Source organism: Mustela putorius, unplaced genomic scaffold (genome assembly GCF_011764305.1).
Source record: "Mustela putorius furo isolate JIRA1106 unplaced genomic scaffold, ASM1176430v1.1 tig00000578_pilon_pilon_pilon, whole genome shotgun sequence".
NCBI classification, from domain to species: domain Eukaryota; kingdom Metazoa; phylum Chordata; class Mammalia; order Carnivora; family Mustelidae; genus Mustela; species Mustela putorius.
The window spans coordinates 929,545-941,868 of NW_025421422.1; the positions used below are offsets into that span (position 1 = coordinate 929,545).

The 12,324-nt window shown below is 45.4% G+C and overlaps 1 protein-coding gene across 1 annotated transcript in view; it reads left to right on the plus strand.

The window, feature by feature from the left end:
* Nucleotides 1-12,324, plus strand: part of MYO18B (myosin XVIIIB) — a 250,375-nt gene that overhangs the window by 215,490 nt on the left and 22,561 nt on the right. Inside the window, exons 41-42 of the mRNA XM_013063542.2 lie at nucleotides 5,948-5,989; nucleotides 7,348-7,485. Coding sequence (XP_012918996.1) covers nucleotides 5,948-5,989; nucleotides 7,348-7,485 — 180 coding nt within the window. The remainder of the gene's footprint in view (nucleotides 1-5,947; nucleotides 5,990-7,347; nucleotides 7,486-12,324) is intronic.

A 12,324-nucleotide genomic window follows, 5' to 3' on the forward strand; every position in this document is an offset into this window, starting at 1 on the left:
GAAGGTTGATACACCATTTGCAATGACAACACGGATAACTCACGTTTAAATGACATCCTAGAAACCATCTGGCTTTCCAAGTGTCCTTCTAGCTTAGGAGGCCTGGATACCCAGCTAATAGGGTTCACGGGGAGTCAGGGCTCCAACCTAGTTTATCTGCTCGTGCCTTATGGGAAATGATGGTTATTGGGATGAGAGATATTCTCTGCTGAGGATTGACTTGGTGCAAGGTTGTGCACCAGATATGGTTCTCACAACTTTTGAGGTTGATACGTATTTTATGGACAAGGATGCTAGACTCAGAGAAGTTGAGGAGCTGGCTTGGGTTCACCCAGCAAGTGTTGGGGCCATGATGTCCTCCAGGCCAACTTCACCTCCCACACTTCCAATGCGCAGGCTCTGCTGTTATGTCCCAGGTACTCCTTCTTCCCCCTTTCTCTTGTCAAGGTCTTTGTTCTTTGCCAAGTAACTGGCCTGTCACACAGGTGCATGTGTGTCTGTCACTGTGGCTGGGAGCCAGTGCCTTCTTTTGTTACTTCCCAGGCAATGTGTGCATTTAGACAGGAATTGTCTGACAAGGATTCATGCCAAAAGAATACGACAGAAGACATCTAATTAATTACCTTGCCTATCAGCAAGCCCCTGTCCACCAATGCCTGGCACAAGTTCTTTGAAAACCACATGGACCAAAGGTGAGAGAAAGAGCCACCAATAGGTCAGGAGGAAAGGTTCTGTCCTGGCTCTACCACCGACAAGATCTGGACCAGGTCATCTGCCCTTCCTGGGCCTCTGCCAGTCCAATCAACACATTAAAGTCTTTGTCATTGCCATCCGTATTCACCTTCCATGTTTTGTTTTTAAAGATTTTATTTATTTATTTGAGAGAGAGAGCATAAGTGGGGTGAGGGAGAAGCAGGCTCCCCACCGAGCAGAGAGCCCAATGCAGGGCTCGATCCTGGGACTCCAAGATCATGACCTGAGCTGAAGGCAGATGCTTAACCAACTAAGCCACCCAGGCAGCCCTTTACCTTCCCTGTTAAGACAGGAGGTAAAAGTAAGAAATAGGCAAACATGGAGCTCACAGCCCAGAGACTTTTTCTTCATAGGGTAAAAGTGTCAGTGGATTTCAAATTCCCTCTTAAGTGGAACTCCCCCCCCCCTTTTTTTTTACATCAGCATAAACTCTTAGAGAAAATTCTAGCTTAGCATGGAGTACAGAGATGAAGGTTCAAGCTCAGGCCTCCCTACTCAGGCTCTCTCCATAACCCCTTGGAAGCCCCCTGTAAGGTCTCCCAGAACACAAGGCCTCTGTAGACCATGGTGCACAAACTCCAGTGTCTACCAGGACCAATAATAATCTGTGACTTGTGAAGTCACTCTGGTGGGGATTTCTACCCATCTGGTTCAGTGAGTCTTGGGATCACGCCAAACAAAACTCCTGTTTCTGCCTGAATGCCTTTCCCCTCCCCCTACCTCCAAGCTGTAGACCACCACAGGGAAAGCTGTTAAGTGCCTTCTGCATTTTATAAGGTGTGATGTGGTTTCCAGAAACCCTCCTCAACCCAGCATCTTTATTTTAAACATACTCTGTTTTGTTGAGACCTTCTAAGATGGCGGGTGGTATGGGGTTTGGGCCAGACACCGCCCTCAGCCTGGATGGTAATAGATCAGAAGCTGACAAGCAGAACGCCCAGCAGACCTTGACTTTAACCTCAGCAGTTCTGTGAAAATTCAGTGGCATGGGTTCACAGGCAAAAGCAACCAGTACACAGATTAAAATGTCTATAGAAGTGTAGGATTATTTTCAAGAAGCATTTATACCGATATCTTTTTATTTCTCATGGCTGGTTCTCTTCGAGTCACGGGCTTGGAAGGCACTTATAAGGATTGCTGATAATCTTATGCTCTTACAAGATTGCTTCTTTAGATTCTTCACCATTTTTTTCCCCTACATGGTGATAAAGGGTATAATCGTCGTTGATACAGCAGTGATGGGTCACACCTGCTGCCTGCTTGTTTCTCATTAAAAAAAAATACATATATATATATATATATATATATATTCAGAAAAATATATATATATAGGCTCAGAAAACCCAGTGCTTTCTGTGAAGGCAGAAACCAGCTCTGAGATTAGCTATTGCAATAGTCAGAGTCTGGCAGGAACCCCAGACACGTCCCAAAGGAAGGGGTCTAATAAAGGGACTATTTGCAAAGATATGGGCCCTGTGTAGGGAGGCATCAAACATGGTACAGCACTCAGGGGCTCATAGCCATTCTGGGAACTTCCAGCAAGGGCTGTTGGGCAGGGGGAGCTCTGGCTTTTGGTTGAGGGCTAGAGCCAACGCCAGGAGAAGCAGTAGGTAGAATAAATACTCCAGGTTCCTCTCTTCCTTCCTCCCCTCCAGTGGCTATCCTAATTCCCTACTGGCCACACCCAAGGGGTGGCCCCATGGATGTGGCCCATAGAGATCAGCCTCTGGGGCACATAGCAAAGTGGACAGCAGGAAGTGGGCGGGAAGGAGCAGAGAGAAGACATCTCGAAGTGAATGCCTCTTTATTCTGGGGTGAGGGGAGAGCCCTTTCATAAGGGGATAAATTTAAATGCTGACTTCAGCCATGGGGCTCACACGTATGGAATCAGCCAGGGTGACTAGCGGGTCACAAATTAACACCAGCATGTGCTTTGATTAGTGATCTTCTCCCATAAAGACTTTTCTGGGCTGAATTGCATTAAAGATTGTTGTTCAGCCAAATGAAGTATGTCAAAAAGAGCTTCGCTACTGCAGAGCTCAAGGCAAGCTGCTTTAGTATTGTGGAGAGGTTGGGTTTCCTGGACACCTACTAGGAAGCTGTGAGCACAGCCTCTTTTAATCCAGAGTCCTGGAATCCTGGGGTGGGAAATGGGCTTGAAGAACCCCCCCCACACACACACAAACAACATGCCCAAATCCCACCTCTACTGCCACCAGCCTTTGCTCATTCTCCCAGCCTATGACTACAAGAAAACTTATTCTGGGTATAACTAAGCCTCTCTATCAAGACACACCGTTTACAATGCAATGGCTTGGGCCACAGGTGTCTTCATTTTTTTTTTTTTTTCAATCAACATTCTAGAAGATCAAACCCTATTCACTGAACCTCTCTGCTTCCCAAGGGTCTTGTCCTTAGCTTCCTTAGCTAAAGACATCCTTAGCTTTTCTGGTCAGCTGGAACCAGTGTCCTTAGCCTGGGGTCTGTGCCCAAGTAGTTCAAGGGAGGGGGGTGTCCAGGCTTGAGGTCTAGATGATACCGTGAACTCTCAGGTATTGAGCTAAAATTTGAGTCAGTGTGCATTCAGAGAAGCAGAAGTGGAAGTTCCATAGTCCTATAAAATATCCTTAGAGGGGCGTTTGGGTGGCTCAGTGGGTTAAGCCTCTGCCTTCAGCTAAGGTCATGATCTCAGGGTCCTGGGATCGAGCCCCAAATCCAGCTCTCTGCTCGGCAGAAAGCCTGCTTCCCCCTTCCTCTCTCTGCGTACCTCTCTGCCTGTGATCTCTGTCTGTCAAATAAATAAATAAAATTTTAAAAAGATATATATCCTTAGAAATAAGCCCCAGAACTCCTCCCTTAATGACAAGTGCTCTCTTTCCAAGCTGGACGAGGCCTTAGCTCATTGGCCCAAACTTTTTTTTTTTTTTTAAGATTTTTATTTATTTATTTATTTGACAGAGAGAGAGCACAAGTAGGCAGAGAGGCAAGCAGAGAGAGGAGGAAGCAGGCTCCCTGCTGAGCAGAGAGCCCGATGTGGGACTCGATCCCAGGACCCTGAGATCATGACCTGAGCCGAAGGCAGTGGCTTAACCCACTGAGCCACCCAGGCGCCCCGGCCCAAACTCTTTTAATTCACAAATGGGGAGACTGAGATCCCAGGCAGGGAAGGAGGGGAGGCTGGGCCACCCAGAGAGTCCTCTAGGATTTGGTTGTCTTTTCTCTTCGTCTCTTATTCTGTCCACATCCCCCACCCAGCAGAGCCATAGAAAGACTCAGGTCTCCAGCAGGATCAGAGTTTGGTCCTACTCCCATGGATGGTTTCAGTTCATGAAGTGGTGTTTTTAAGTTGGTTAAACATCGCATCAACACTTGGCACATAGGTCCCTGAGAAGATTCAAGGTCACTCATCAAAGACACATTTGTCCTATTGCCTTTTTGGGAGGGGGTGCCATAGCAAATTGTCACAAACTTAGTGTCTTAAACCAACACAGATTTTATTACCTTATGGTTCTGTTGATTAGAAGCCTAAGGAGGATCTGATCTTCCTGGGCTAATCAAGGTTTCAGAAGGGGTGTCCTCCTTCTAAAGACTCTAGGGATGAATTTCCTTCCCTTTTCCAGTTGGTAAAGAATACTAACACACCTTGACTTATAACCCTTCCATCAACAAAGTCAGCTACAGGAACCTAACAATCTTGGGATCGAGGATTAGGATGTTGACTTCTCTGGGGTCGTTATTCTTCCTCTCCTAGGGTCATTCAAAAAAGCCACTTTTGTGACACTGGAGAGGACACAGCAAACTTTTCTTTAAAAGGCTAAGTGGGGGGCACCTGGGTGGCTCAGTGGGTTTAAGCCTCTGCCTTCAGCTCAGGTCATGATCCCAGGGTCCTGGGATCAAGCCCCACATTGGGCTCTCTGCTCAGCAGGAAGCCTGCTTCCTCCTTTCTCTGTCTGCCTCTCCACCTACTTGTGATCTCTCTCTGTCAAATAAATAAATAAAATCTTTTAAAAACTTAAAAAAAAAAAAGGCCAAGTGGTATGTTATTTTTGGGGGGCCCTGTGATCTTTCTTGCAACTACACTGCTACTGTAGAGCAAAAGCAGTCATTGGCAAAATGGAAATGAGTCACTATGGCTGTGTTTTAATAAAACTTTATTTATAAAGACATCTGTCAGTTGGATTTGGCCCATGGCTGAAGGTCATTGAATTCTCAAAGCATTATCTGAGAGAAAATCTGGTCTGGCCTGAGCCCTGGGGCCAAAGGGATGAATAAGACATGCTCTTGGTTCATAAGGGCCTCTTGCAGTCCTGGTGGGGCCAGACAGTTGTGAATAAAAGCCCAGAGACTGACCAGCTCTTGAGGGTAGGGACCAAGGAGACACAGGTACATCCCTTGGAAAAGCGATCACGTTTTCTAATGAAGGAATTCTCCAGATTCCACATAAAGAATAAATCTGGGAGGCCCTGGCCTGTGAACCTAGGATTCAAATGAGGTCTGAGGCATCTGAGGCATCTGAGGTCATGGTTTGGCGCCTACCCTTGCACACTGGGCTCTTAACCTTCTGGTTAAGAGCACGAAGTTAATAGCTCTTACAGACCTGGGATTCAATGGTGTGTGACCTTGAACAAGGGAGCCAGTTTCCTTGTTCCCTAAATGGACCTAGGCGGGATGGTTAGATGAGATCTTGTGGAAAGTGTATTTGTTGAATGAAGGGACATTCCCTCCAGAATAGCTACTCGTGTAATTAGTCTCAGAGTTTCCCAGAAAGCCTTGGAAAGCTGGACTCCTGCCCTCTTGTCTGATTTGCTAGCACTCACAAAGAACATAAGGCAAACACACTGCAGTTGACAGTAATGATGCTGTTAATAATAGCAGTACGGGTTGTCCTAAAGCAAGAGCAGAGATAATGGTTGTTGCCTTTTAAGCAACACTATTTATTTGTCAAGAACCATGCTGAGATCTTGATAGGGGTTATCTCGCTTCACAGGAAGCATGCACTCCACCACTCAGCCCCATTCCGAAACACATTTTACGAAGGAATATAGAGGGTCAGAGAAGGTGAGTGACTTTCCTGAGATCACACAGCAGCAAAGGTTGGAAGTGGGACTCAAACCCAAGTTGGTCTGACACCAAAGGCCACATTCTTCCCCTGGCAGCTCAAGAATGACAGGCTCTTTTTTGTGTCTCCTTCTAGTGTCCAGACAGCAGTGGACTGTAGCAGCAACAGAAAAGAGATGTAAGTTAACCCTGAGGAGAACTGAACAGTTAACATTGAAGTCAAGAACCAGCCCCTGGCTCTCTGTGTCCCGTGTGCAGAGGGAACATCCATGCCCACTTGGAGAATTACTGGCAATGCCTATGATAGCTCAGACTCCATGGTCATAACATATGGCACTGGGGACATGTTATTGAATGGTGCAACTTGTTTTAGACAGAGAGGAGCCCATGACATATCCTACCACCATCCCCCTCAAATACCTTCAATGGCTCCTTATTGCCTCAGAATAGACTTTATAGATTGGCATTTGAGACCCACACATATCTGATCCTTACTTCCCTCTCTATCTGGGACTCCTTCTTTCCATATCATCCATGCCCTGTCCCTTTCCAACCTCCTTATCTATGTGTATGCTGTTCCTTCCAGCTCAAATTCCTTTCTCCAGGTTCTTCATGGTCAAGACTCAACCCAGACAAGTTGTGACTCAACTATCATTACTTAATGCCTTCCCTTATGTCTCCAAGGATTAAAACAATGCTCCTTCCTTATCCTCCTCCTTTGTGTCCCTCTATGTTGTATTGATAATTTTCACCTTTATTATATGCTTATTTCTATAGGTGTGTACTCTGCTAAGATGGAGTCTTGAGGACAGGGTCAATGTTGGGTTCATGTTTACAGATCCTTCCCCTGGTGCCCTGCATAGAGTGTTCCATAAACAAGCAAATGAATTTATAGACAGACACAAATAGTGGTATAGGTAAACATAATGATATACATATCAGTATTGGTATAGATATCAATAGATACAGTTGCATGAGTATATAAACCAGAAAATAAAATAATCATTGAGTACCCACATCTATGACAGGCCCACACAAGGCCTTATTTCAGAATTAGGGAACATAAAAGTAAAGTCTCTGTCTACAAAGATATTCTGGTTAGGGCAGGCAGAGAGTTAACCCTTGACATATTTCATGGACATATCATTTGGTGTAAAATTCAATGCCAAATTTTACTCTAAAATCAGAGTTGTCTCAACATCTGTATCAGAGTATTTACCTCCCCAAAGGGAGCAGCAGTTAGCATCATGGGCACTGGAATCACAGAGACCAGGGTTTGTATTCCACCTTCATCACTGGCTAAGTGGGTGACCTTGGCAAGAACCAAGTTGGCCTCCTCGAATCCCATTACTCTCACCTATGTAATGGGGACAGCACTGGCTCCCATCTCTCAGGGATGGTACTCTGAGCACTGATGAAGTTCTTGCATATACAGCACCTTAGCACATGCCTGGCTGAAGCTTAGTGGTGACTATCTAGTTATTGCTGTTACTGTGGTTGTCATCGTGATGACGGCATCCTGTCTTCTGGTTCCAGAGATAACGTCTCTGTCCTCAGCTCCCAGCCAGAGGGCAGTCTGCAGTCCTGGTTGAGTTGTACTCTGTCCCTGGGCACAGATATCATGAGGACTCCCTCTCGACAGTCAGCCAGCAGCAGCCCCATCCTCAGCTCCAGGTAAGAGTATGTCCCTGCTGCCTCTGGATGGCCAGTAGCTTGAAGAATCTCATACTTTGAAGGCTGTTTTTCATGACTTCCATCTTCTCCAGCTAAGGCAAGGAGAAGCATGGCCATGGACAGTGTGAGCTATGATCCTGCCACTTTTTAGCTGAACAGCTTTAGGCAGGTTGGTTATCTTCTCCGAGCCTTCGTTTCCTTATCTGGGCAATAGGAAATATAATTCTGTTTACTGCTCTAAACTGTTGAAATGATGAAGATATGATGCCCCCCTCCCTAAAGATGGTTCTCCGGATGATTTTTAAATAGCATGTGGTGAACATTTTTAAAAATAACTGTGGATTTATTATAGTTGCCTTCTATCTAAAGCAAGGCCTACTTGTCTACAATTTATAGATTGTTCTGGATTTAAAGTTTTCTTTTGTAAACCTATTCATTTAAGCATTTCTGTATTTTGGAGTTTTTTTTTAATGGCAAATCAGTATTGAGACAGTTAGGCTGGATGATTTCTCCCTCAGAGATTTTAGTTTTGTTCTGAATGTCAAGGTTTTATATTCTCCCCACCACAGAGGGAGATGGATCCAGTTACGGCCTGAGATAAAACTCTTGCAGATCTGTAGGATTGCCAACAATAGGTTCCTCTGACAACCGGGCCTTGGGAGTCACTCTTAGTTTAGGACTTAAATCCATCTTTACTCTTGTTTTTCTGCCAGCTTCGTTTCTCTCAGCTCATTTGGTTTTCCTTTTCAAGGGCGGCCCTCTTGTAATTAGGAGCTAATGGCCATAAATCAGAAATTATGGATTAAGCAGATGCGTAATTAAGATGAAATGCACACTGCTTTTGTGATAACAGGAGAACCAATGTGATAAAGTAGAAAGAAAAGTCCCAGACTCAAGGAAAAAATGCAGACAACCCCTTCCTGACTTGAAATGTGTTTGCTCTGAAGGAGGTGGGGGTACCGTCTCTACAAAAAGAAGGGGGTGGAAGTTCACACTAACCTTTTGGGCATATTCAGCAAATGGCAAATGTCTGACGCATGCCTGCAGATAATCTTAGGCTGAAAAATTTGACGTTGAAAATATCAGAGGCTCTAAGAGTGGGGCTGCATCTGGGGAGTTAATTAAAGCAAGATTATCTGATTACTGCTCTTAATTAAAAACAAAGGCCTGTATGGAGAAAGGGCCATCTCCACTGTGAACCCCAAAGGATGAGGACTTTTTCTCTCCTGATAAATACATACCCCTGTTTTCCCCCATCAGCCAGTGTAGAAGGCAACAGAAACAGCACTGGGGGTGGCCATAACCGGATAGGAATGATCATTAACACAATATTTGAGTTTTGTGATTAATAGCTGGACAAACATACCTCACTGTTATTGTGTTCATGGTATTGCATGGTCGGATATCACATTTCTTACAAACCAGAGGCTTGTTGAGTCATTCAGTGTCATTTATCCAACAGCATTTGCTCTGTCTCTCTGTGTCACATTTAGTAATTCTTGCACAATTTCAAACTCTCTCCTTACTATTATATTTGCTATGATGATTTGTGATCAATGATCTTTGATGTTACTGTTGTAATTATTCTGGGGCACCACGGATAACATGTCCGTATAAGATGGCAAACTTAATCAGTAAATGTGTGTTCTGATTGCTCTGCTGACCAGCCGTTCTTCTTATCTCTCTCCCTCTCCTCTCCCTATTCTCTGAGACATAACAACATCGAAATTAGGCCCATTAATAACCCTATGGGGGCCTCTAAGTGTCCAAGGGAATGGGAAAATCACATGACTCTCACTTTAAATCAAAAGCTAGAAATGATTCAGCGTAGTGAGGAAGGCACGTCATAAGTTCCAAGAGAACTAAAAGCTGGGTCTCTTGTGCCAAACACTTGGGCATATGCTGGACACAAAGGAAGAGATCTTGAAGGAAATGACAAGCATGACTCTGGGGAACAGATGACTGATAAAAAAAAATAAACAGCCTTCTTGCTGATCTGGAGAAAGCTGCGTGGTCTGGATGGAAGATCAAACACGGCACAACACTCCCTGAAGCTGAAACAAAACCCAGAGCAAGGCCCTGACTCCCTTCCATTCTCTGAAGGCTGAGAGAGGTGAGGGGCTGCAGAAGGAGCGTCTGAAGGTAGCCAAGGTTGGTTTACGAGGTTTAAGGAAAGATGCCATCTCCATAACACAGAAGCACAAAGGGCAGCAGCAGGTGCTCATGTAGAAGCTGCAACAAGTTCTCCAGAAGCTCCAGCTCAGATCATCCATGAAGGTGGCTATACTTAACAACAGATATTCAGTGTTGATGTAAGAGCATCCTATCTGAGGAAGATGCCATGGAGGACTTTGGTAGCTAGCGAGGAGAAGTCAGTGCCTGGTTTCCAAGCTGCAAAACATGGGCTGACTCTCTTATAAGAGGCTAATGCAGCTGGGGCCTCTAACTGGAAGCCACTGCCTGTTCTGCAAACCCTAAGGCCCTGAAGAATGATGCTGCAACTACTCCACCTGTACTCTGTAAATGGAACAGCAAAGCCCTAGATGACAGCATCTCTGTTTACAACACAGTTTACTGAATATCTTGGGCCCACCGTTGAGACCTGCTGTTCAGAAAAAAAAAAGAGATGCCTTTCAGAGTACCACTGCTCACCGGCAGTGCACCTGGTCACCCAGGAGCTCGGATAGATTGGAGATGTACGGGATTAATGTTGTTTTCATGCTTACTAACACAACATCCATTCCTGCAGCCTGTGGGCCAAGGAGTCATTTCATCTCTCAGGTCTTATTATTTAAGAAATACTTTTGAAAGGCTAGAGCTTCCATAGATAATGTGTCCTCTGATGAGTCTGGGCAAAGTAAACCTTTGGAAACTTTCTGGAAGGGGTTCACCATTCTAGATAACTCTAAGGACATTCCTGGTTCATGGGAGAGGTGAAAACAGCAGTTAATAGGAGTATGGAAGAGGTTGATTCCAACCTTTTTGGAGGTCTTGGAGGGGTTCGAGACCTCAGTGGAGGAAGTGACTGCAGATGGGGTAGAAAAAGCAAGAGAACTAGAATTAGATGTGGAGCCTGAAGATGGGATCAGAACTCTTGAGAAAACTCAAAGCAATGAGGATTTGTGTCTCGGGGATGAGCAAAGAAGGTGGTGTCTGGAGATGGGAAGTTCTCCTGGTGAGGATCCTGGAAGAATATTGACATGATGACAAAGCATTCAGAATGTTCCACACACACCATAAATAAGGCAGCGGTGGGGCTTGAGAGGACAAACTCCAATCTTGAAAGAAGTTCTGCTATGGGTAGCATGCTATCCAACACCATCACCTGCTACAAAGAAATCCTTCATGAAAGAGAGAGTCCATTGACATGGCAAAAGTTGTGTTGTCTTATTTTAAGGAACTGCCACAGCCTTCCCCAACTTTCAGCAGCTACCCCCTGATTCGTCAGCAGCCATCAGCCTGGAGGCAAGACCTTCCACCAGCAAAAACAAGATGACCCGCTCAAAGCTCAGATGTTAGTTAGCATTATTAGCAACAAAGTATCTTTTCACTAAGGTACGTACTTAATTATGCTTTTTTAATAAGACAAAGCTATTGCACATTTAATAGACGACAGGATAGTGAAAACAGAACTTTACGTGCACCGGAAAGCCCAGAAATGAATTTGAGTCGCTTTTTTGAGATATTTTATCGTGGTGGTCTGGAATGGAGCCTGAACGTCTCCGGGGCATACCTGCAGTAGCATGCATGATAAGGATCCTTAGCCTTCCGGTTGTGCTCTAAGTTGTTCGTCACCCATTTGAGTGGGAGATGGGAGTCGGGGGGGGGGGTACATGGGCTGAGCTCACAGCAGGTGGACTTCTCCCCTCCCTTGGTTCCCTTACAGCAGCGAGATTTGGGGAGAGATTTCTTAACGTTTCTATCCATGTTTCTTTGTGAAGAAGCCTGGGTTGTTGTCAGGTTAATGAGATGATGCACAAAGGTGTCATCGCTCAGCAGCCCTGGCACCTAGAACAAGTTCAAGAAAATTCACTTTGTTAGTGTTGGTATCTACTTGATGTCCAGAGGAACCCCAGGAGATGGACATTACCCCCATGTGACAGAAGAGGGATCGAAAGCCCACAGCCTTACCTTACTGCTATAGCTGTGCCTTGGGCAGAGTCTGTCCTCGGCACCCGCAGGCAGCCCAGAGCCTAGCCCCCTTTCCTTCCCTATTCCTTTTCCAAGTCCTCGGGCTTGGCCCAGTACACCTCAGAGCAGTGGTGCCTACACCAAGTACAGTGATGGGGCAGCAGGCAAGGAGGGATCATAAGCTCCTTGTTTGTTTTCTTTTGGTCTGCCTGCCAGGGACTGGCATTCAGTTGGTGCTCAATAAATGTCTGTTGAGGAGGCACCTGGGTGGCTCAGTCAGTAAAGCATCTGACCTGATTTTGGCTCAGGTCATGATCTCAGGGTCGTGAGATGAAGCCCTACATTGGGTCCCTGAGTGTGGAGTCCGGTTGAGGTCACATCTCAGCATGGACTGTGACTCATGGAGGGTCGGTAACTGATCAGTGTCCCACAGCAGGTAAGAAAAGCCAGGCTTCAAGCCCAAATTCAAATCCCTCCAAAGCCTATATTTGGATTTCCTGCACTACCATGGCTCTCTGACATTTATCCTGCAAATTTTACTGGAAAACAACTGTTCTTAATATTAAAACTGCATGAGGATTATCATTCAACACTCAGCATCGATCCAGAAGATGCCTACTGAGCGCCAGATCCCACGGCAGGAAGCCCTGAAAATTTTGAGCACTATCCTTGGAACATGTTTACAATTTTAAGATCTGAGAACTTCTG